Raw genomic sequence first — 25,765 nt, forward strand, 5'->3', positions numbered from 1 at the left:
CAGAGGATAGTTAGGATTTCAATAATTAAAAATGGGTTAAACAAAGAAAACATAAGCAGGGAGGTAAAAAGGTGCTGAGTGGGAAAAGGGCCAGTTACTCCTGGCTTAAACTAGGGAAGTGGTGAGAGATGAGCAAGAAATGTGGGGTGGGGACATACTGGTGGTGGTAGATTCTTAAATCTGAGAAACTCCTGCCCATTTGGGCCTATGACATAATAGGAAGATTACAGTGACAGTAGCGCAAGACAGATTGAAAGGCGGAAGTGCGTGAGTGGCAAAACCAGTTAGGGGAAGCTATTGCAATATTTTAGGTAAGAGATAATAAATGCCTGCACCAGGCAGAGGGCAGAGCAAATGCAGAGAAGACATAGGAGAGGCACATTTCAGAGAGAACCCACAGAGTGCGATAAACGCCCCACACAGGAGAGAGAGAGAGAGAGAGATGCGGATAACTGGAGCCATTTACACTAATGGGTAAGTCACAGGAAGGTGTTGGTCTGGGATTCGGATATGGGTCTGCTTGAGGTTTGAGTTGCACCTGGTTGCCACCTTCCCTTTTTTATATTCTTTCTTCAGAGCCACCTGCACTTCCCTCCATTTCTCCCCACTAATAACTGAGCGTTCTGTCATTAGCCTGACCCTGCATTTATCCTCACACTCTAATTCGGCTTCATCCCACTGCCTCCGACGGTTCTTTCACAGCCAGGGCGACCGCAGGTCAGGTCTTGGGGCTGTGGGACACTCCACCCGCCAGGTCCCCTATCGGCTTCGCCTTGCCTGCTTCCATGCTAGCGCCCCCACGGTTCTTGGACCAATCGGCAGGCCCTAGTGCTGGGACTCGACTATCTATTGGCTGGCCAAACCGTGGTGAGAGATGGTGCGGTGCGAGTTCTCTGCCTGAGTGAGAGCTGTGGGCGGTTGTTAAGGCGACCGTTCGTGACGTAGTGCCGTCAGGCCGAGCCGCTCCCAGATGATTGGCTGGACGATCGGACGATCCTCTCTTATTGGTCGCAGGCTCTCCTGGCTCCGAGCGTGCGTAAGGCGAGGGTTCCTTCCGCTCCGTGTCTCCGTTGACGGAGACAGGCAAGAGAGACGGCGCTCAGGTTGGGCGGCCTCTATTGAGATCCGGAGGTGAGGCGGGCGGTGGCCACGTAGAGGGTACAGGGCAGCAGGGCAGCAGGGAGTGGGCCGGCGGTGGGTGGGAGTGGGATTTGGGCCGTGCTGGGGGCAGTTCTCGAGCTTTGCCCGGCCCTGGGTAGTGGCTGCCGGTAGCTCCTGGGAACCTGGCGGGAGCTGCAGTTGCGCTTTGCCGGTGTGGCGGCCCAGTCCCACGGGGACTGGAAGGAAACGTCCTTGAGGCCCCGCAGGCCTATCGGCCGCACCGCGCCGCCGGGGGATCTCGGGGACCAGGCTGGGCCTGAGGGGCGGGGGGTGGTCCGTCGTCTAGATGACTGCGGTCACCATCGGTGGACGCGCAGGGCGTAGCCTTGTTGGCTGGCCCTGTTCAAAGTAGGCAGTGCTGGCTGCGCAGTCACGATCATCGGGGCGACAAGGGTGTCTGGCAGGGTGCCCTCCGAGGCTCCTTGATTCGAGAAATGCTGCAGAGCTAGGGGGCCGCCGGGCCCGCAGCTCACTGAGCAGCCAGAAGCGTCTGTGAGGTCCCGGCGTCCACACCCAGGCGCTGCTGTTTGTCACAACCTTTTTTTAAGTGACGGGAAAGATCTCAAAATGCTGCTAACTCAGAGCAGTGAAAGAACCGTGGATTGGTGAAGATGTGTCCAGTTAATTCCATGAGAAAGGGTTGAGAGGATGCGGAGCCCAGTGTGGAGACTTGCACAAGGACTCACTGGATCTTTTCTTTTTTTGTAAGGAGAGTAGTCACCTTGGTGCTGATGTCCTTTAGTTTGGGTTAGAAAAAACGTTCCTTGGAGGTTCAAATATAGAGCAATTAATTTCTGCGGTAGGAGGAAGTAGTGTGTGTGAAATATTTCATTTGAAATATTTCAAGATTTGAGGATATGCCTTCTTAGACTTGGTCCTGTAAAGTCATAGGAAACATTTGTTTCTGGGCCATACTAATTAATCGTGCATGATTTCAGCGTCTCACAAGGTGGAGAATGTGTTTTTTTGTTGTTGTTTACTTATGAATTTATTTTCCTCTCCATGCATTGAAAGGCATTTTATGATTTAGATATAATCTAACAAAAGCCTGAAGTGTACTTTGGGAATAAACTGGATTTTGCAGCCTGCTTTTTTGTTGTGTCTTTCCAGAACTTATGTTAAACTTGGCAATAGGACAAATGAGAATTAGTAACATGAAGGTTAAAAAAAACTGTGCATAGGTTACAGCATTAACACGAAAACTGGTATGTGGCATAACTATTTCAAGATGCAGTATGTCAGTGTGTGTGCATGTGTGTGTACGCACAGTCTTTTTATTTTCTTATGGTCTAGTTTCTAGACTGTGGATGGCCACTTTATGGAATCAATATCAAATTAGGTTGGCCGATATGAAAGTGCCATTATTTAAAACCAGACTGTTTTTTACCTACAAAAATAGCAGTTTCATATGGTTCCACTTAAGACTTGTCTTTGTCAGAGACGTTTAGAGCTCCAGCTTTATGAGTGAATGAAGAGAGGAGATGAGACTTTCAAACAGGTAGCATGTAGTAGAATTGGGTGTAGAATCCAGGTTACCTAATTCCCATGCAAGATTTTTTTCCCCTTAGAATACTGAGTTGAACAAAAACAAACAAACAAAAAAAAAAAACAAAAGAATACTGAGTTGAGTAGCAGAATGTTAGATACTGTTGGAATTAAAAATGATTGTAGTTTAAGACATGGTTCTTGCCTTCAAAGAAATAAAATGTACACATTAATTAATTTGAGAGCAGTGAAAGATAGTATATGATTAAATACTAGAATGTGTAACACTGGAAGAGTACTAAGTGAGAGGAAATAATCACAGTAGGGTGCCAAAGCATCCTTTTGTTTGCTGTGGCACATCGTTTTTGGTAGCAGATTGGATTAGAGTTTAAGAATTCTAGTGAATTTAAATTATCCATTCTTTTAAAGAATCTGTGAAATGTTTGTGGCAAACTTTCAGTCTGAATAAGCAAGGCATACGTTGCCTATTTACCTTGTTTTCTTTAAGTAAAATTTATTTTTATTGCAGCATGGCATAAATACTGTCAATTGAATTTGCAAGAGCTATCCTGTAGCCTGCTAATGCCACTTGCAACTGCTGATGAAGGTGGAAGAATGGATTCTATGGCATGTAAATGCTTTGCATAATCACAGGGCAGTGGGGAGGGTGTTCATGAGAAATGAGATTGTTTATAATTATGGTTATTTTTGACATACCCTCATAAGATTGCTTGGTTTGTGTTTCTGTTTCCTTTTTTTTTTTTTTTGGTTGAGACAGAGTCTTTGTTCTGTTGCTCTTTATAGAGGGCAGTGGCCCCTTTGTAGAGTGCAGTGGCATCATCATAGCTCACTACAACCTCCAACTCCTGGGCTCAAGCATCCTCCTGCCTCAGCCTCCCAAATAGATGGGACTGCAGGCCTGAGCCATAATACCTGGCTAATTGTCGTATTTTTAATAGAGATGGGGTCTCACTCTTCCTCAGGTTGATCAACTCCTGAGCTCAAGTGATCCTCCACCTTGGCCTCCCAGAGTGCAAGGATTACAGGCATGAGCCACCTCATAGGGCCTGTATTTTCACATAGGTGTGGTTGTATGCTTGGGGATGGGTGATGGGATCATGTGTAATTTTTTCCTGAATGTTGCAAAGATGAGTTTACACCTAGGGAAAAAAAAAGTCTCGTAATTGACACCACTACCGTGAAATCTTTTAAGAGAAAAATGTGTCTAATGTATAATTATGGATTAATCATGCTAAACCAATTAGTGAACAAATTGGCATTCCTTCCTGGTTGCAGCTCAATTTTAATTCTACTGATTTAACTTTTTTTCTTTACATTTTTTATAATTCTTAATTTCTATTTCTTTATAAAATTAGAGAGAGAAGGAATGAATTGACTTTTTAATAGTATTGAATATTATTGACATGATAGGGAATAATCTAAGTTAAAGGGTTTTGGGTGGGAGTGGGGGGTTAGAAATAATTTTGACCAAGTTTTGAAACATGTAGTTAATTTATTTTCAGGAATGTTGATGCTAGTTGATCCTTTAGATCAGTTGGTAGAAATTTATTTTAAATGTAAGAAATAAATTATGGGATAGAATATCATCGTAACAATCTAGCCTCTTAAAATTGGTTATAATTGAGTAAGGTTCAAATCTAAGATATGATTAAAGCTTTCTAATACTTTAAGTCCAAGTCCCTGCTAATTTAATAGAAAGTATTTTGTTCATTTTCTAGGATAGTACAGGTTGAATATTCCTAATCTGAAAATGTTCAATCCAAAATGCTCCAAAATCTGAAACTTTGAGCACTGATTTGATGCTCAAAGGAAATGCTCATGGGAGCATTTTGCATTTTGGATTTTTGGATTAAGGATACTGAACCAGTATATAATGCAAATATTTCAAAAGAAAAAAAGTTTCAAATCTGAAACACTGCTGGTTCCAAGCGAGCAGATAAGGGATACTCAAGCTGTATATCAGATGTGTCTCCTCCCTATCCCCCATTAAGATGTTCCCTGAATGCTCTGTATTTGGCCTTAAACTGGAGGGCTAGGTTATATCCATACCTAGATGCCTTAAAAAGAAAAGTCATCTCTAGGTCTGTTTCAAAATGTGTCAATAAAATGTATGCTGTAGCTTAAGAATTTGTTTTTAATTAAGCTGGTTTTTGTTAAGCAATGTTATACATGAATGCAAGGTGCTAGAGGGTAAAATGATGAATAATACTCAGGATGGATGGTTGGAAAAGCATAAATAAACACAGGCAGATGCATGCCACATTTATATCCCTTGTGACTGCCAGCCTTTTAAAAATTGTGACCTGCAGTAAGAAATACATGTTATGTTGGAAGCCAGAACACACACTTGTGTATAGTTTCATATAGCATGAAGTTTCAAGAAATAATACCTACCCATACTACGTCTTACTCAATAGCTACTTTTCATATTATTTTCTATTTTATTTTATTTAAAAAAGTTTGTTCTTACCCACAAAATTGATTTCATGACCTGATTGATGCAGTGAAGGGTTATGTCCTACAGTTTGAAAACCAGTTATGAAGCTAGTGGCCTGGTGTGGTTGAAATGTAGAGAATGTGGAGTGATGTAGTGAGAGAGGACATTTCATAGTTTCTTTGGTTCCTAAAAACTATTCATTTTTTCTTTAACTTTTTAGATAGTTTAATCTTTTGTTTTACTTAATTGGTTGCCTTTTTATTTTCTGTCTTCAATAAATCAGTCAGTTTTCTTTCTTTTTTTTTTTTGAGAGAGAGAGTCTCACTCTGTTGCCCAGGCTAGAGTGCCGTAGCGTCAGCCTAGCTCACAGCAACCTCAAACTCCTGGGCTCAAACAATCTTTCTGGAGTAGCTGGGACTACAGGCATGTGCCACCATGCCAGGCTAATTTTTTCTATATATTTTAAATTGGCCAATTCATTTCTTTCTATTTTTAGTAGAGACAAGAGTCTCGCTCTTGCTCAGGCTGGTTTTGAACTCCTGACCTTGAGCAATCCGCCTGCCTGGACATCCCAGAGTGAGTGCTAGGATTATAGGCGTGAACTATGCCCAGCCCATCAGTCACTTTTCTTAGTTATTAATAAATGTGGAATTCATTTGAATTCTCACTGGAGTGGCAATCAGTGGGCTTATGGGTTATTAATATGCTTTATCATAGGCATTAATTTTAGTGTAAAAAGTAAGGCATGTAAGTTCCGTTATAGAGGAGTCCAGAGGTTATATAAGTTTTTTTCAAAAACAGAATATCCAAATTATTATTATTATTTAACTAGCAAATAGGAAATTTGGTCATGGTAGTCATGAAATCAAAATCTTCTATATATTTTTAGGAATGATTTGAATGCTATAGACATATACTTCAGCCGGCCGGCCTTTTTTTCTACTACTATTCTAGCTTTTGATTGGCTGTAAAGTTTGGGAGCTTTTTACATGTAATGCTTTTCCCTTAGTCTCCTATCTCTATTGTTGATGATTGTGCTAGAAGAAAAGCAGCCACCACAGCAAAATTCTTACCCCTTTTAAAATTAATGTAGAAACATCTGTCAAAAAAGACTTTTCTCTGATGGCAGCAGTGTGAGGAAGTTTTATTAAACATCATATTGCTAGTGACATTATGCCATATGTTTAACGGAATGAAAAAATATAGCAAGTCCCTGCCCTAAAGGGGCTTATAAACTAACATGATTTATAGGAGAACACTCAATAAATAGATTCTGGCCTGGCATGATGGCTCATGTCTGTAATCCTAGTACTCTGGGAGGTCAAGGCAGGAGGATTGCTTGAGGTGAGGAGTTCGAGACCAGCCTGAGCAAGAGTGAGACCCTATCTTTAGCAAAAATAGAAAAAAATCAGCTGGGTCTGGTGGAGTGTACCTATAGTCCCAGCTACTCAGGAGGCTGAGGCAGGAGGATCTCTTGAGCCCAGGAGTTTGAGGTTGCAGTGAGCTGTGATCATGACACTGCACTCTAGCTGGGGTGACAGAAGTAAGATTGTCTCAAAAAAAAAAAAAAAAAACAAGTAGATTCTTTGCTATTCACCTTTTGTGTAATTAGAATGTGGGTGATGAGGAGGGTACTTATATGCATTTTATATCTGGGTAATTAGAAAATGTGAATAGCTCTTTCTCACATTTGTTTTCTGCTTTATTGCTCTCCTAGTTGGCTTAGATAATAGCAAAGGCTGAGATATTTATTTGATTTATATCTTAAATGCTTGAATTCATGCAGTTTGAAAGAAAGGCTGCTTTTACATTGATTGCCAGTAAATAATAAGGGTTTTTTTTTTTTTTTTTTTTTTTTTTGAGACAGAGTCATACTTTGTTGCCCAGGCTAGAGTGAGTGCCGTGGTGTCATCCTGGCTCACAGCAACCTCAAACTCCTGGGCTCAAGCAATCCTCCTGCCTCAGCCTCCTGAGTAGCTGGGACTACAGGCATACACCACCATGCCTGGCTAATGTTTCTTCTATGTATATTAGTTGGCCAGTTAATTTCTTTCTATTTATATTAGAGACGGGGTCTCACTCTTGCTCATGTTAGTTTCGAACTCCTGACCTTGAGCAATCTGCCCGCCTCGGCCTCCCAGAGTGCTAGGATTACAGGCGTGAGCCACCGTGCCCAGCCAATAATAAGGATTTAAGTGTTTGAATAAAGAAGTAGTAACAGAGTTCTCTTAATTTAATTTTATAATTATTTTCCAGAATTTTAAGGAACACTATCAAACAGTCATATGTACAGGCATATAGACAGTGCATATAAACCAGGGTTTACAGCAACTTTTTGCATAAAATCTTTTCCTAAAAATACAATGAGTCACATACTGAGTTTTCACCCTTGATATTCTTTCTAGGATCCAGGAATTCTGTAACTACAATGTTGTCAAGACTTTTCCGAATGCATGGCCTCTTTGTGGCCTCCCATCCCTGGGAAGTCATAGTGGGGACAGTGACACTGACCATCTGTATGATGTCCATGAACATGTTTACTGGTAATGATAAGATCTGTGGATGGAATTATGAGTGTCCAAAGTTTGAAGAGGTTAGTGAAATTAATGTGATATCGACCAAAGTACATTACATTTTTATATAATGTATATTATGTTACCTAAAGATACCTTATTGGTCCTTTTAGAGACCATATAATTTTAAAAAGTTATGAGTAAAACCTTTATTCATGAACTTACCTTAAATTTCACTTTACTTATATGATATGGAAATATACTGGAAATGCTTTTCTTTTGTCTTTTCTACACAAATGAGTATAATTAAGAAATAGGTCTTTTATTAAGTGACTAATAGTCAAAAATGATTGTGATGATATTTTGGCTTATAGTGGCTTATTTAAAAATTGGGTTTACTTTTTGATTTTGTATGTTCGATATTTATATTGTATGCACATTTATATTCTCATGATAATGTATAAGCTCATGACTTACAAAATAAAAATTCTATTTTTATTTTAAAATTCAAAGATATTGAAGTTTTCTTTTTTTATCTCCCCGTAGGATGTTTTGAGCAGTGACATTATAATTCTGACAATAACACGATGCATAGCAATCCTGTATATTTACTTCCAGTTCCAGAATTTACGTCAACTTGGATCAAAGTATATTTTGGGTAATACTTTTTTTTTTTTTTTTTTTTTTTTTGAGACAGAGTCTCACTTTGTTGTCCAGGCTAGAGTGAGTGCCGTGGCGTCAGCCTAGCTCACAGCAACCTCAAACTCCTGGGCTCAAGCGATCCTCCTGCCTCAGCCTCCCGAGTAGCTGGGACTACAGGCATGCGCCACCATGCCCGGCTAATTTTTTATATATATATCAGTTGGCCAATTAATTTGTTTTTTATTTATAGTAGAGACGGGGTCTCGCTCTTGCTCAGGCTGGTTTTGAACTCCTGACCTTGAGCAATCCGCCCGCCTCGGCCTCCCAAGAGCTAGGATTACAGGCGTGAGCCACAGCGCCCGGCCTGGGTAATACTTTTATATATTTAACTTCTTTCTGTGCCATCAGATTTTTGATTTGCTATGGAAATAAACCTATTGTTCAAATCATCTGTTTGCAAATATGTGTATTGCTGAAAGTGTGCTGCATGCATTTAATAGTTTCCTTATTATTTATAATTAGACATTCTGAAATTTGAGACTTAAAAAAATCTGGAGAAAAACATATTGTTTATCTCAGAATATTATATGAGACTAAGTGTTGTTATTTGTGTAATAAAGGATAACTATTTCAGTATTGAATTTTATCATTTTAGGTATTGCTGGCCTCTTCACAATTTTCTCAAGCTTTGTATTCAGTACAGTTGTCATTCACTTCTTAGACAAAGAATTGACAGGCTTGAAGTAAGTATTTAAAACCTAAATATGTTCTCTTTCAAAATATATTTTTGAGAACTTTTCTTCCATATGCTATAAAGGTAATATACACATTTTCAAAAGTTTAGAAAATAAGGGGAAATTTTTCATGTAATCTTACTATTAGCTAATTTTAATAACATTTTGGTATATATCCTCTTCCCACTTTTTTTATACTTAAAGAAAATTTCTGAGATCATACTATATGTACTTTTTTATAATTTCTTTATCCCTAATAATAGTTTATCAACATCTTTCTATGTTAATGTTAAACTGAATTGTTTATAATGGCTCTATGTACTCTCCTCTCTGAATATTTTATAATTTATTAATCCTGTAATGTTAGATTATTAGGTTATTTAATTTTCTTCATTGATAACAACACTGTGATCATTATCTTTGTAGCTAAATTTTTGTTCTGATTCGTAATCATTTCCTTAGGATACATTCCTAGAAGGGGGACAGTGGATTTGCTTTTTTAGAGCTTTGCATTTTTAGAGCTCTTTTATGCCATTACTGCCAATTTACCCTCCCGAAAGTTTGTTTAGTTTACCTTTCCACAAGTAGTGATTAATGAAAACATTAAAAAATATATTCTACTTTTTTCTCCATCGTAATTCAAGGAGACATTTTTTACTAAGCATGATATTTTCTATAAAATTATCAAAAGGTGTTTGTACATATATTTACATTTTAACATTAAAAATATTTTTAACAAATATTTTGAGCAACTACTATGTTTAGCTTTGAGGATGTCAAAGAAGTACAGAGTGTACCTTTTGATCTATAGAAAGGCAACATAATACAGGATCATACAATGTATGGGGGAATAAATTTTGTTTTAAAAAGGATTTTTTAAATTACATTTTTTCCTGTTAAATGTGCTTGATCATCTTGTTTTTTTTCCAGTGAAGCTTTGCCCTTTTTCCTACTTTTGATTGACCTTTCCAGAGCAAGTGCATTAGCAAAGTTTGCCCTCAGTTCTAACTCACAGGTAAGTATTATTTATAAGACAGGAATGTTAATAGTATTCCTTTTTTCAGTTTGTTCACATTAATAGGAAGGATTAATAGGGTTTCTTCATAGTCCAAGATTCAGGAATTGTACAAAATTTTTGTTTTAATTCTCAAGTCCAAAGACTGGTCTTCAGAAGTGCCCCAGGAATAATCCTTATATCTACCAACTCAATTATAATACCATAGCTACTGGAATTTGGAATTGTCCCCATTTTCTTTTTTGAAGGTTTTTAGAAATTATGGTAATACCGGTATGACTTGGATAAATAAGAGTATCTACCTGTTGAAATACATCAGAGAGGACAGGATCTAATAGCAGAGAGCCCCACGGGAGATGTATTTTCAAACCCCTTGAATTAACACTAGCATTTCCCATCTTAAGCTTCATCTTCGTGTTCATTTGTCATTTTGTATATGAATTAGCATGTAGTTCTGCCCCGATTATGTATTTGATGAATGTTTATGATCATTTGAGCATGTTGACAAGGAAATGAGTTAGGTTTTATAATGCTAATGTGATCTCATAAAAAATTTGCTGCTAAGCTTCTATCAATGGTAGGCAAAATATAAAATGTTGTAGGATTTAATTATGTGGGATTTAAATTACAGAATTAACATACCACCTCAAAGGAATATTCCCAAGAAATAGCTCTTTGAGTGGAAAAGGAAGTAGAGCACTATATATGTTCTTTTTTAATCTTCTGTATTATTACTATACTTTGTATCTTGAACACCTGTCTTGTCATATTGCATAGTTTATTCTTTGAATACTAAATTAGATTTTAGTGTAAGCCCTAGGATGCACTAACATTTTTAAAAATTATTTTGTACTTACTCTCATTAATATGTTTGATCTGTGTTTTAGGATGAAGTAAGGGAAAATATTGCCCGTGGAATGGCAATTTTAGGTCCCACGTTCACCCTTGATGCTCTTGTTGAATGCCTTGTGATTGGAGTTGGTACCATGTCAGGTTTGTAAGCAATTTTAATATATTTTAAAATAAGTGTGTCTCTAAAAAGGAAAAAGAACGTCTTGGATTTTGCATTGTTTATTCTTAAATTTTGACTTAAAATTTTAAAATTGTATTACTGTGTGAGTATATCTGACCTTGTATCTGTTTGCTTTGGTGAAAACTTAGTAGAAAGTTACTGATTTATTTTTCACTGCTGTCATCTTCTCTTTCTTTTTTCCACTTTGCTTGTTTGTTTGGTTTTTAACCAAGAGTGTATTCCAAGGCTAGTCTGGAAAGTATCTTCTAGCTACTGTTGTTGCCTAGACCAAATTGGTGACTTGCTTCCTTCTGTTTAATTAATTAATTAATTTTGAGACAAGAGTCTCACTCTGTTGCCCAGACTAGAGTGTAATGGTGTCATCATAACTCACTGCAGCCTTCCACTCCTGGGATCAAGGGATCCTTCTTCCTCAGCCTCCTGAGTAGCTGGGACTACAGGCATGTGCCACCATGCCCGGCTAATTTTTTCTATATGTTTTTTTAGTTGGCCAATTAATTTCTCTCTATTTTTAGTAGAGACAGGGTCTTGCTCTTGCTCAGGCTGGTTTTGAACTCCTGACCTTGAGTGATCCTTTTGCCTTGGCCTCCCAGAGTGCTAGGATTACAGGCGTGAGCCACCGCGCCCAGCTACCTTAAACATTTTATAGTGGAATGTTTGTTAATTTTTAATCTTAAGTTGTCTGTCATTTTGTATTATATCATTTTTCAAACAGATCAGTGAAATAACCAAAATTGTAAGAGCTTCAGTAGGTACCATAGAGGTTGTATTGAAATTAGAGTTTGGTGGTACACAAAAAAATATTTACTGTCCTATATCAGGAATGGCATAACTGGCAGTATATTCTACTTTTATAAAAAGTCCTTGGTTCCCAGGTGAATTGCTTTTGTGGTAACAAATGGGATTGGATCAATAGTATTAATATCACTGGCGGGTTTTGCTCCATTACAGTAGCCTGTCTTGTATCTCCTTGTCTCAAAACAAGATACTACCATTTGATAAAAGGGGATTGGGAACACATTTGTTTATCAACTGTCTCTAAGTTGCTAATTGTATTTCTAGTAAATGGTAAAGAGCTTAGTAATATACTAATATTTTCATGTACTTGTCTACCTGTAGGAAGAGTCCTTGTGAGATATGGAACATCCAAATACACATACTTCACTAGTTATATATTTAATTTTTCTCTAACCAGGGGTGCGTCAGCTTGAAATTATGTGCTGCTTTGGCTGCATGTCAGTTCTTGCCAACTACTTCGTGTTCATGACTTTCTTCCCAGCTTGTGTGTCGTTGGTATTAGAGGTAAGAGCAATTCTTACATATGGCATTAGTAGAAAAGTAATGTTTCTTTTTCACATCAGTTCACTTAAACATAATATCTTCTAATGTAACATTGACTTACTCTGTAGCTTTCTCGAGAAAGCCGCGAAGGTCATCCAATTTGGCAGCTCAGCCATTTTGCCCGAGTTTTAGAAGAAGAAGAAAATAAACCAAATCCTGTAACTCAGCGGGTCAAGATGATTATGGTAATGACATAGTTTTCTTTTCACTACAGTATCCTCAGTTCCAGTTTCCTTGTTTCTGAAAATTTTTTTTGCCCTTCCTATTATCTTTCTATAATTTTTGGTTCTGTCAATGTTATTCCACCCTCTTCTTCCTTTTTTTCTTAACTTGTTCTTCATTTCTTTGAGGCTTCTGGTCTTTATTAGTCTCTCTTCCCTAAACAGATTTTTCAAGTTCCTCCATTTTATCTCTCTTTGAAAACCTATTCTTTGGGATGTGTTCAGTAGTTCAGTGGGGTCACATAATTAGTCACTTAGCAAGCTTTTTGGGCTTTCTTTTCATGGTAAGGGAGGCCATGGGAGATAGTTTCTGGTTGTCCAGTTGCTGGGGATGAGAAATTTAGCTTCCACTGATATGCAGAAGATGTATAATTTTGAAAATTTTTTTCTTAGTCTCTAGGCTTGGTTCTTGTTCATGCTCACAGTCGCTGGATAGCTGATCCTTCTCCTCAAAACAGTACAGCAGAAAATTCTAAGGTGTCTTTAGGACTGGATGAAAATGTGTCCAAGAGAATTGAACCAAGTGTTTCCCTCTGGCAATTCTATCTCTCTAAGTAAGTTAACTGAAATCTACTTTGTTGCATATTAATCATAGCACTCCATGCTATTGTAATTTTAGGTTGTACCTTTTATATTTACTAATGATGACATTTTAATTTGCTTTCTTTTATTTAGAATGATCAGCATGGACATTGAACAGGTTATTACCCTAAGTTTAGCTCTCCTTCTGGCTGTCAAGTACATTTTTTTTGAACAAGCAGAGACAGAATCTACACTCTCGTTAAAAAACCCTATCACATCTCCTGTAGTGACCCAAAAGAAAGTCCCAGACAATTGTTGTAGACGTGAACCTATACTGGTCAGAAATAACCAGAAATTCCATTCAGCGGAGGAAGAGACAGGAGTAAACCAAGAAAAAAAAGGTAATTTCTTATTCTTTTCATTTGTAATTCTTCCATTGCTGATTTGTTAAAAAGTTGAGTCCATTTTAAAATGATGTACAGTATTGTAAGATTTCTTTTAATCTTTTGAACAGTTGAGGTTATAAAACCCTTAGTGGCTGAAACTGACACCCCAAACAGAGCTACATTTGTGGTTGGTAACTCCGCCTTACTCAATACTTCATCAGAACTGGCAACACAGGAACCTGAAAATGAACTTCCCAAGGAGCCTCGGCCTAATGATGAATGTATACAGATACTTGGGAATCCAGAGGTGAGGACAATAACGTAAATTCAAGCTTGGAATTTTTCTTTTAAAATGAGCTTTTTAAAGGAAGGAAAAAGTGGTATCTGATGAGTACTACTAAGTTCTAGGCATTGTGTTACATGGTTTACAGATGCCATTTTCTTTATTTATTCTCTATAACCTTTACAGAATTATCTCCATTTTTCAAATGAGAAAGCTGAATCTCCAAGAAGTTTCATTTGTCAAAGTAATATATCTAGGAAATAGTAAAGCTGAGAGTAGGGTCCAAGATTTTCTGATTCCAGAGTCCAAACTCGTCTGGTTTATTAGTGATTATCACAGAGATGAGCACCATATTCTCCTATTGTGTATTGAGGCCTAAAACGAATTTGACACAGATGAGGTTCAAAGATAGAAAAAAGGGGCCAGGAGTGATGATATGCCTATAATCCTAGCACTCTGGGAGGCTGAGGCTGGAGGATCACTTGAGGCCAGGAGTTCGAGACCAGCCTGAGCAAGAGTGAGACCCTGGCTCTACCAAAATTAGAAAAATTAGCTGGGTGTGGTGCTATGTGCCTGTAGTCCCAGCTACTCAGGAGGCTAAGGCAGGAGCATTGTTTGAGCATAGGAGTTGATAAGAATATCTGAAGTTTGGAACTTCCAACTTTAAAGATAAAAGTAGTCTATTGATATGTTACCAATAGGATTTATCTGTACTCAACATGAAAATTATTTTGGTTCAGTAGAATGCTAAATGCCTGAATATGTTTCATCTGTATTCTTTAAAAATCATACATTTTGATTTATTTAATTTATTTATTTTCCAAGTTTTTAATTTTTTTTTTTTGAGGCAGGGTCTTACTCTGTTACCCAGGTTGGAATACAGTGGTACAATCATAGCTCACTGCAGCCTGGAACTCCTGGGCTCCAGGGTTCCTCTTGCCTCAGCCTCCTGAGTACCTGGGACTATAGGCACACACCATCACATCTACCTAATTTTTCTATTTTTTGTAGAGACAGGTTTTTCTTCTTGCTCAGGCTGGTCTTGAACTCCTGGCCTCAAGTGATCCTTCCTCTCTGGCCTCTCGGAGTGTTAGGATTACAGGTGTGCTAGGATTACAGGCGTAAGCCACCGCTTCCAGCCAGGTGTTCATATCTTTAGCGTAAATGCCAGTGTCTCTGTATGTCTCTCCAAACAGAAGTAACTTTTCTCTTCTGAAACTCCCTCTCTATATGGACTGCATTTTTAATGGCTGTTGTACCTAGTTGTTTATATCCCATATTTACATCATTTAGAAGGCTGAGTTCATGTCTTGAGAGGGCTTTGGATTTCTTAGGCTCTCAGTGAATTTTGAAAGAATGAATGAATTTGCATTGGCAATATACATACCAGCTAATGCTTGTCTTAGTCTTTGGAAAAATCAAGCTAATATTAATGTTTGCAAAGAAGATCTTTGAGTAACCCCATAGGTAGTGGCCACAGAATTGAATTACTTGTGATTATTGACCTATCTGGATGCCAGTTTTGTGGAAGGGGCTGATGGAGGGGGGCATATGTGTGTATTGCCACCACAAGCAGAGTCAAGAAACAACTAATAAACTAGGAGACAATATTGGCAACTTACATCTAAGACTAAAGGGCTAATCTCCCTAATATATAAAAAGCTCCTATAAACTGATGAGACTAACAATATAAGTCTATTTTCAGGAAAAAAGCATAGGTGGCTTTTCAAAGTTTCAAAAGATGATCAGGCCGGGCGCGGTGGCTCACGCCTGTAATCCTAGCACTTTGGGAGGCCGAGGCGGGCGGATTGCTCAAGGTCAGGAGTTCGAAACCAGCCTGAGCGAGACCCCGTCTCTACCAAAAATAGAAATAAATTAATTGACCAACTAAAAATATATATACAAAAAATTAGCCGGGCATGGTGGCGCATGCCTGTAGTCCCAGCTACTCGGGAGGCTGAGGCAGTAGGATCGCTGAGCCCCGGAGATTGAGGTTGCTGTGAGCCAGGCTGACGCCACGGCACTCACTCTAGCCTGGGCAACAAAGTGAGACTCTGTCTCAAAAAAAAAAAAAAAAAAAAAAAAAAGATGATCAACCTCATTCTAAGAAATGCAAACTAAAATTATACTTGAGATATTTTTATTCATTACATTGACAATAATCAAAAAGTTTTAGTAGCATACTGTGTTGAGGTTGTATGGAAAAGCATTTTCTTACATTGCTGGTGAGAAGGCAATTTGGCAATATTTACTAAAATTAACAAATACATATCCTTTCCCATCTTGGCCTACCAAAAAAAAAAAAAAAAGAAAGAAAGAAAGACAGAAAAAAAGAAAATGAATAAACATATAAAAATTTATAAAATTGTAAATATACATACCCTTTGACCCAACATGTACATGAATTTATACTCTCATACACATGCATAAAAAATCTCTGGAAGGATAAACAAGAATGTAATACAGTGGTTACCTGTTTACTTATTTGAGTATAGGTACCAAAGAACTGGGCAGATGGTACATGGGGTTAGGAGGAAGACTTTTTATAGAAAGACTTTACCTTCTTTATTCTTTAGTTTTGTAACTATGTGAATATTTTACTTGTTTGAAAAATTTTAAAGTTTATAAAATTTTACTAGAGTTTGAATAGTAGCTGTTAAATCTAACACACACTTGAACCTTGCAGAATCACATTTATTTTTCTTTTTATTGTGTATTAATGCAAGTCCATCTTTGTGTTATAAAATCTACAGTGATATGGTATTTGTATTATTTTTACTTGGCATTTTTTATGTTAAATGAATTGTTGATTTTGCAGGGGTATATTTGTATTAAAAACTATAGTGATTTTATAAAAAATATTTACATCATTTTAATTTAGTGTTGTTTGTATTAAATGGTTTATTTCTTATAAATAATATGAAGTACATCCCTTCAAGTCTTGTACCATCTCCCTTTCTGACGCCCCTTTCATTTTTTTTTCCATTTTTCTTTAGAAAGGTGCAAAATTTCTTAGTGATGCTGAGATCATCCAGTTAATCAACGCTAAGCATATCCCAGCTTACAAATTGGAAACCCTGATGGAAACCCATGAACGAGGTGTATCTATTCGCCGACAGTTACTTTCCAAAAAGCTTTCAGAACCTTCTTCTCTCCAGTACCTACCTTACAGGGATTATAATTACTCCCTGGTATGTTATTTTATTTTTTTTTGAGACAGAGTCTTGCTTTGTTGCCCAGGCTAGAGTGAGTGCTGTGGTGTCAGCCTAGCTCATAGCAACCTCAAACTCCTGGGCTCAAGCAATCCTTCTGCCTCAGACTCCTAAGTAGCTGGGGCTACAGGCATGCACCACCATGCCCAGCTAATTTTTTTCTATATATATTAGTTGGCCAATTAATTTCTTTCTATTTATAGTAGAGATGGGGACTCACTCTTGCTCGGGCTGGTTTCAAACTCCTGACTTTGAGCAATCCGCTTGCCTCGGCCTCCCAGAGTGCTAGGATTACAGGCGTGAGCCACCGCACCCAGCCTATATTCTTGATTAGATAGCTATACTTTATAGCTTTTTAATCTTTTTTTTTTGTCATGGCTAATTTTTTATATAAAGTGTTTTCTCTTTTAAATCATTTTACTGTAATTTTATATTCTGCTTATGATGTAATAGAAATTCAAATGTTTTTCTTGTATTTTTAAATACTTTTCAATAGCAAATTAAAAATTTTGTTGAAAAATATACATACTAAAGGATTAAGTTTGTAGATAGTTATTAATGCCAAGAGCTGAGATGACTTGCTGTGTGTTTACAATGTAGATTTTCACTTGGTGTCTGACTTTACATTTTAGGTGATGGGAGCTTGCTGTGAGAATGTTATCGGATATATGCCTATCCCTGTTGGAGTGGCAGGACCTCTGTGCTTGGATGGAAAGGAATTTCAAGTTCCAATGGCAACAACAGAAGGTTGTCTTGTGGCCAGCACTAACAGAGGCTGCAGAGCAATCGGTGTAAGTTGGCATTTATTTATTTGCCTGTTTCAGAATATACCTTAGGCAAGGCAACAAGAAGAGATTTGGGAATAATCAAAGATACCATCTGGGTCAATCAGAAGTGTTTTCAGGGTTAATATGTGTTTCTGTAACATATTCTGCATAGCTTGGTGGAGGTGCCAGCAGCCGAGTCCTTGCAGATGGTATGACTCGTGGCCCAGTAGTGCGTTTTCCACGGGCTTGTGACTCTGCAGAAGTGAAAGCCTGGCTCGAAACACCTGAAGGGTTCACAGCGATAAAGGAGGCATTTGACAGCACCAGTAGGTGGGTGGTCTTGTTTGTATGTTTATATTTATTTCAGAACCAGTACATTTCCTGGGATTGCTAAACATAATTTTTAACATATTGTATGCTTAAGATAATGTAGCAAAATATCAACTTTAAATCCATTCATTCAAAATGAGTAATATTTATGCTTGGTTGAGGGGAAAAATGAATATTGATTCAGATGAATACCTCCATAGAGGTAAATTAGTAAAAAAAAGTATGACCTAATAAATTTGATTAGACTGTTACTTTGCCCCAGGGGAGAGTTGTCTTAGAAAAGAAGATTTTCCAGTCAGGATAGGAGTGTTAGCGTAGTAGATTTACTTTGAATGAAGAAAGTTAAATTTACAAAGAAGCATAATCAATACAAATGATAACACCAATAGAATTCAAGGTCTTATGTTTGTTTTTATGTGAACATATTATTTATTGAGAAATAATTGTCCTCAGCCCCTTCCTCTTATAGAATCTAAGAATGAAACAGAGTTGAAATAATATCCCTAATACATTATTATTTTAAAAAAAGAAAATGAGTAATCTCCAAGAGCTTTCTCTTATGCATGAAATTACATTTTAAGATAACTGCTTAAATCTGCTTGAAAAGAATAAAATAAAATCTTTGTAACTTTTGTTTACAGATTTGCACGTCTACAGAAACTTCATATGAGTATAGCTGGACGCAACCTTTATATCCGTTTCCAGTCGAGGTCAGGGGATGCGATGGGGATGAACATGATTTCAAAGGTGAGTGGGGATAGCCTGTATCTAAAAGCAGGGGTCCTCAAACTTTTTAAACAGGGGGCCAGTTCACTGTTCCTCAGACCGTTGGAGGGCCGGACTATAGTTTAAAAAAACTATGAACAAATTCCTATGCACACTGCACATATATTATTTTGAAGTAAAAAAACAAACGGACAAAAACACCCGCATGTGGCCCATGGGCCGTAGTTTGAGGACACCTGATCTGAAAGGGTAGACACAGACTTATAAGAATGGTTGTCCCAGGAGAGTGGAACTGGGTGGCAGGAAGGCAGGGTGGGGAGCAGACTTGCTGTGTAAGCCATCTGTTTTTAGCTGTGTACCTTTTACATATGTTACATACTCAGAGTTAATCGATTAAAAAATACTTTTATTGAAAGGTAAATAATGATTGATGGTAACTCATGTTATATAAATCAGGTACTTGTTGATGGGTATTATTTATATTTGATATATTTAATTTAGATTTGGCATTACACATATTCTGGGTTTACTTAGAAGGGCTAGGAAGAATCTTGGAGTTAACACTTCAAAACTTTGCCTAGTAAACTTTGAAGCTGACTTCTAGAAACCTCAAGATTTGTCTTTAAGAAGCCAAATATAGTTCATATGTTTAGTCTACTTGTTTTAATTATTTCTTAAGAAGTTTATGTATGGTTTACATTTTATTTTGCTATTTACCACAAATATAAAATGTTAAAGTCAATTAGTCAGGCTGCAACTAGTCAGGCTGCTTATTTTGTGGTTTATTTTGTCTGTTTAGAAGGACAATTTAGGAAGAAAGAGGATAATGAGTAATGTACAGATGGTCCCCAAATATTACTTTATGCTGGGCTTATGAGGGTAATTAAGTGCATTTTTCTCAGTGTGGTTGTATGTACCTATAGTCCCAGCTACTTGGGAGCCTGAGGTAGGAGAATCACTTGGGCCTAGGAGTTCTAGCCAGCCTAAGCAATATAGTGAGACCCTGACTCTAACAAAATAAATATTAATAAATAAATAAATAAATAAATGCATTTTTGACTATGACAGATTATAGCTTAATAAACCTATTATAACTCAGGGAGCAACTCTATAAGCATTAAAAATTGCCATTTGGCCGGGCGCTGTGGCTCACGCCTGTAATCCTAGCTCTTGGGAGGCCGAGGCGGGCGGATTGCTCAAGGTCAGGAGTTCAAAACCAGCCTGAGCAAGAGCGAGACCCCGTCTCTACTATAAACAGAAAGAAATTAATTGGCCAACTGATATATATATATAAAAAATTAGCCGGGCATAGTGGCACATGCCTGTAGTCCCAGCTACTCGGGAGGCTGAGGCAGAAGGATCACTCGAGCCCAGGAGTTTGAGGTTGCTGTGAGCTAGGCTGACGCCACGGCACTCACTCTAGCCTGGACAACAAAGTGAGACTCTGTCTCAAAAAAAAAAAAAAAAAAAAAAATTGCCATTAAACAGTAAGGTAGTTCCTCAACAACTTAAAAAAATAGAATTACCGCATATGATCCAGCAATTTTACTTCTGGGTATAAACCCAAAAGAATGGAAAGCAGGGTCTCAAAGAGATATTTGTACACTCATTTTCATAGCAGCATTTTTCATAATAGCCAGAGGTGGAAGCAACCTTAAGTGTCCATCGACAGATGAGCGGACAACAAATAAGTTGTATATACATATAATAGAATATTATTCAGCTTTAAAAAGGAAGGAAATCTGAGCAAATGGTACAACATGGATGAACCTTGAGGACATTATGCTAAGTGAAATAAACCAGTCACAAAATGGCAAATGCTATATGATTCTACTTGCACGAGGTACTTAGAGTACCTCATAAAGACAGAAAGGAGAATGGTGGATATCAGGGGTTGAGGGGAGTAGGTAAAGGGGAGTCATTAATTTAATGAGTATAGAGTTTTAGTTTTGTTAGATGAAAAGAGTTCTGGAGATTAATTGCAGAGCAATGTGAATGCACTTACCACTGAACACATAAGAATGGTTAAGATGGTAAATTTTGTTATGTGTATTTTACCACAGTTAAAACAATTTTTTAATTAACAATAAATATGTTTTGGGTTATTGAGGTGTGAGTTGTTAATTGAATTAATTTCATTTAATTGGAAGTCATGGGAAGGCTTATTTATAGTTTATGTAATACAAAGCCAATGACTTTCCACTAACAAGATTGACTTTAATGATCTACTTCTCTTTATGGACCTTGTAATTTGCGCTTTTAGGTAACAATTTAATAACTTGAAGAGGGAATTTATTACATATTGACTATGGGTTGAGTTATTAACTCCCTAGTGACATATGAATATGAGTTATTACATTCTTATTGAGTATTTTTAACATTCTCTCTTTGGGATCCTTATTTTTATCTACATCCTGTTCAATAATGACCATAAAGAACTTGGTTTTCATACCTAGAAAGAAGCACATTAGGAATCTATACCTAAAAAATTAGTCATTGTGATGGTTAATAAAACAGCTGTTACTTTTGGGCTCAGTTTCTTTGAAGATAGTTATTGTACTTAGAAATATATTGTAGATACAAATAAACCCCTTTGATCTATAAGGATGTATTTTAATGTGTGTGTGTTTTTTTTTTTTTTTTTTTTTTTGGTGGTTGTTTTAATACAGGGTACAGAGAAAGCGCTTTCAAAACTTCATGAGTATTTCCCTGAAATGCAGATTCTAGCCGTTAGTGGTAACTATTGTACTGACAAAAAACCTGCTGCTATAAATTGGATCGAAGGAAGAGGAAAGTCTGTTGTTTGTGAAGCTGTCATTCCAGCCAAGGTTGTCAGAGAAGTGAGTGATCTGATAAGTATTTTATCTTTTTTATTTTATAATTTTAGTTGAACTAAAAAATCGAGGAAAGCAGTATTAACATTTTAAATAAAAATATGAGGGGTTATGTTTTCCAGTAAAGATGACTGTTATTGTACCTTGCCCATCTGTCTGTGTGGCATTCACAAGAACAGACTTTACTAATGTTCTTTTTATTGAGTACAGGGCTTAAATGGGACCACATCTAAACTCCCTTGTTTTCTGGAGTTACAGAATGATAGATCTGGGTAACATTCCCCTGAATCATCTAGGGGAAGAGGTAAAATAGACACAACTCTGTTTTCCAGGTATTAAAGACTACTACCGAAGCTATGATTGAGGTAAACATCAATAAGAATCTGGTGGGCTCTGCCATGGCCGGGAGCATCGGAGGCTACAATGCCCATGCGGCAAACATTGTCACTGCTATCTACATTGCCTGTGGACAGGTGGGCGCTCCAGCCTCCACTTCTCTTATGTTGTTCTAAGTGAAGGCAGTATAGTATATATTTTTTCTTTTCTTTTTTTTTTTTTTAGGATGCAGCACAGAATGTTGGTAGTTCAAACTGTATTACTTTAATGGAAGCAAGTGGTCCCACAAATGAAGATTTGTATATCAGCTGCACTATGCCATCTATAGAAATAGGAACTGTGGGTGGTGGGACCAACTTACTACCTCAGCAAGCCTGTTTGCAGGTATGACACATCCAGCATGGAGTCTGGTGACCTTGAGCCTGGTTCGGACACCATGGGATTCTCTGTGTCTCTACCTAACACCACATATCATTCACCTCTGTATTTTAGCTGCTCTTTTTGCTCCTTTGTTTTCCACCAACATAATCCAATGTGTCCAGATAAGCATGTTCAGGCATTATGCTTAATACATTAAGAAAGTAGATTAAGAGAGCAAATGAATGTTCATCTACTGAGTAAAGACACTGCCAGTCAGGCTGTGGTTGTTATGTTAGCTATGGTGTATGCCTTGTTGGTCCTGACTGGAGTCTAGTACTAGTCTGATGCAATTGTAGTTGCCCTGATTTTAGTTGATTTAGTAATAAATTACTGCTTGTGACCTTAAGGGAATTTATTACATGTTGCCGTATCTCTCTCTGGCTACAGATGCTGGGTGTTCAAGGAGCATGCAAAGACAATCCTGGGGAAAATGCCCGGCAGCTTGCCCGAATTGTGTGTGGTACAGTAATGGCTGGAGAGTTGTCACTGATGGCAGCATTGGCAGCAGGACATCTAGTCAAAAGTCACATGATTCACAACAGGTAAGACTTAAAGATGTATTTAACATATTTTCCCTATACTTGAAAAAAATATGCAATATAAAAACTTATTACTCAGATACAGTCGTCCCAGATTAAAATTCTATATTCCTGATATTTTGTATATTGCTATTTTGTCTTTTTCTGCCATAGGTCAAAGATAAATTTACAAGACCTCCAGGAAACTTGCACCAAGAAGACAGTTTGAATAGCCTGACAATTCTGAACTGAAACGTGGGCATTGTGTTCTAAAGGACTAACATAAATTTCATGAATTAAAAAGCTCAGTGCAGTGTCTTGTTGAGGACGAATAGATGCGATCAGTGTGATGACTGCTTGGTTTTTGGCTCTTTCAGAGAGGTTTGAAGTTTTTCCATTTAGATTCCTCAGATCTGAAAATGGTTTGGTACTTTATGTGTGATGCTCTTTGGAAAGATTTCAACGTGGATGGTAATCTACAGCTCACTTCTGAAAGCAAATACAAGTTGGAAAAAGTACTTTCTTTTGATGAAATTCATGAAGTTCATGGTAATTAATCAGTGTGAGATTGTACTCCTCCCCCAACCCCTGTCATTTGAAGAACACAGATTTTTAAATTATACTGTAGTTGATAAAACTCCTGATTTTATAGTTAATTTATTAAGTCTGGGTTATAGAACTTTAAGAAATAAGAGCTAGTTCAATTTTTTGTAAATTAATACTTCATTTGGTGCTGGTCTATTTTGATTTTGGGGGGTAACCAACATTATTCTTCAGAAGGGGACCTGCTTTCTTCAAGTGAAAAATTCTTCACAAACTATAGAATAATGTGCTAAGCAGTGCTAAATAGTTTTCTATCAAGAAAGCAAATCATGGCCAGTTACGGTGGCTCACACCTATTATCCTAGCACTTTAGGAGGCCAAGGCAGGAGGATCATTTGAGGCCAGGAGTTTAAGACCAGCCTGAGCAAGAATAAGACCCTGTCTCTACAAAAAAATAGAAAAATTAGCTGGGCGTGGTGGCACCCGCCTGTAGTCCCAACTGCTCAGGAGACTGAGGCAGAAGGATCACTGGAGCCCAGGAGTTGAGGTTACAGTGACCTATGATCATGCCACTGCCCTCTAGCCCCTGTCTCAAAAAATCAAAAAGCAAATCACTGCATTTATCTTAGCAAGGTGTTTGTTCAGAGGCCTCTTGTCTAAATACAAATGTTTGTCTAGATTGCCTATGACATGTTTTTCAGCATTAGACTTTTAGAAACAGATAGTTTTGTGCTTGTTACTAAAGATACCAGAACTCTTAATGCTTAGATGAGGGGGACTCTCAAATACAAGCAAGTCTTGTGACCTCTCTCAGAACTCAGTGTTGAAACACGGTTTTGAAAGAAAAACACCATTTCTCTAAGCCAACTTTAATTTCTTAAAAGATGTTTTAATTTATTTAGCTGAAAAATCGAGATAGTTTTTTGTAAACAACTGTATCAAATCTGTATATGTTGTAATAAAGCTTCTTATGCTAGGAGTTTATTGAAAGTGTTCAGGAAATAAAAGAAAATCAACTTGTGTACTGATAAAACACTCTGGCTTGGGCCAGAGAAGGTAGTGTTCTTTAATGTTGTCCAGGAAACCCTGGCTTGCTTGCCAAGCCTAATGAAAGGGAAAGTCAGCTTGCAGAGCCAATGAAGGAGCCACGTGAATGGCCCTGGAGCTGTGTGTCTCGTTCCTGCGGCCAGGAGGTTGGTGACTGAAGTATTCACACAGGGCTCTTTAATGGACCCATAAAAGCTCTTAGCTTCCTCAGGGGTCAGCACAGTTGTTGAATCTTAATTTTTGTTAATGTACAAGTTTTATATAAATAATAAAGAACTCCCTATTTTGTATTACATCTAATGCTTCAAGTGTTGGTCTTGGAATCTGATGTCTCATGTAGAAGATGGACTCTGAAAAACCATTCCAGTAAAGCTGTGGCAGCATGGAGAGCGTCTTAGTGATCGTGTCTGCAGTATTATTATAGAAGATACACCTTTTCTGTTGTACGTAAAGCTTAAATTATTGCTTTTGTTGTAACTCTTCAGCCAGTGACTTTATTTATTTGAGCTTTTCATGGAAGTGGCAGTGAAAAGTATGTTGAGTGTTCATTTTGGTGACTGTAACAAATATCAACTTGCTAAATTAATGTTTTGTACAATTACTAAGTTGTATACATTTTGTTATAGAGTACCTTTTTCTAGTTCCAGTAAATTATGAAAAGGAAGTTAATATTGATAAGTGTAAGCAGTAACCTTTTTTTTTGTCTGGATTAACCACAGGCCTGAGGCCTGAAAGCTTGTAAAATCTAGCTGGAGTGGTAATCTATAATTCATGCTAGGAGTCATATGACCATTTATTCTCCATTATATTCTCCAAATCTATGACACTGATGACAGGCCGGTGTTGTATGTGCATTAAAATGATCTTTCTTGTATTTTACAGGGTTTGATTAGTTCAGATTTATCATCTCAGCCAGACTACTTTTGTATATGGAGAAGGGAGGGCTAGTTAAGGGAAAGAAGGAGAAAAGATTGGGTAGCCAAAAGCAAATGGCCATTGCAAATGTGCATTTAAACTGTGTCAGCTGAATTGGAGAGGGGAATTTGTACAGCTTAGTGTAGCTAAGGGTAGCCTCTTTAGAAGAGCTGACTTTCATTTATGTGAAATTACTGACTATACTTTTGCTGTAGTTAAAGGTGAAAAAGTATGTACGAGCCTCTAAGAACCAAGGCCCAGATAGAGAATCGGTCTGAATTTTTCTCCTGAAATGGGCTGTGATGGTCAGCCCCCTCCGGAAT

General features: G+C 37.6%; 1 protein-coding gene across 7 annotated transcripts; it reads left to right on the forward strand.

Annotated features, from left to right (window-relative positions):
- Window positions 1-331: 331 nt before the first annotated feature.
- HMGCR (3-hydroxy-3-methylglutaryl-CoA reductase) lies at window positions 332-24,822 on the forward strand. Of its 7 annotated transcripts, none has more exons than XM_076008113.1 (21): window positions 1,022-1,131; window positions 3,176-3,277; window positions 7,510-7,697; window positions 8,164-8,275; window positions 8,915-9,002; window positions 9,924-10,008; window positions 10,896-11,001; window positions 12,237-12,343; window positions 12,451-12,567; window positions 12,997-13,157; window positions 13,279-13,526; window positions 13,640-13,818; window positions 16,791-16,985; window positions 17,639-17,797; window positions 17,946-18,103; window positions 18,745-18,850; window positions 21,499-21,669; window positions 21,996-22,136; window positions 22,225-22,383; window positions 22,807-22,961; window positions 23,112-24,822. In XM_076008113.1, exons 3-21 carry the CDS (start codon window positions 7,533-7,535, stop codon window positions 23,164-23,166), a joined length of 2,667 nt encoding a protein of 888 aa, XP_075864228.1. In that variant the 5' UTR covers window positions 1,022-1,131; window positions 3,176-3,277; window positions 7,510-7,532; the 3' UTR covers window positions 23,167-24,822. The 7 variants fall into 7 exon arrangements, with proteins under 7 accessions (XP_075864226.1, XP_075864228.1, XP_075864229.1 ...); XM_076008114.1 differs by having other exon boundaries at window positions 3,176-3,273; XM_076008116.1 differs by lacking the exon at window positions 1,022-1,131 and adding an exon at window positions 1,298-1,865.
- The last annotated feature ends 943 nt before the right edge of the window (window positions 24,823-25,765 follow it).

The sequence above is a fragment of the Microcebus murinus genome, chromosome 11, assembly GCF_040939455.1.
Source record: "Microcebus murinus isolate Inina chromosome 11, M.murinus_Inina_mat1.0, whole genome shotgun sequence".
Taxonomy (NCBI): domain Eukaryota; kingdom Metazoa; phylum Chordata; class Mammalia; order Primates; family Cheirogaleidae; genus Microcebus; species Microcebus murinus.

Coding starts and splice junctions, on each gene's coding strand:
- HMGCR (XM_076008111.1), top strand. Junction 12,344..12,450: donor GTGTGTCGTTGGTATTAGAG/GTAAGAGCAATT, acceptor CTTACTCTGTAG/CTTTCTCGAGAAAGCCGCGA. Junction 12,568..12,996: donor AGCGGGTCAAGATGATTATG/GTAATGACATAG, acceptor TTTTTTTCTTAG/TCTCTAGGCTTGGTTCTTGT.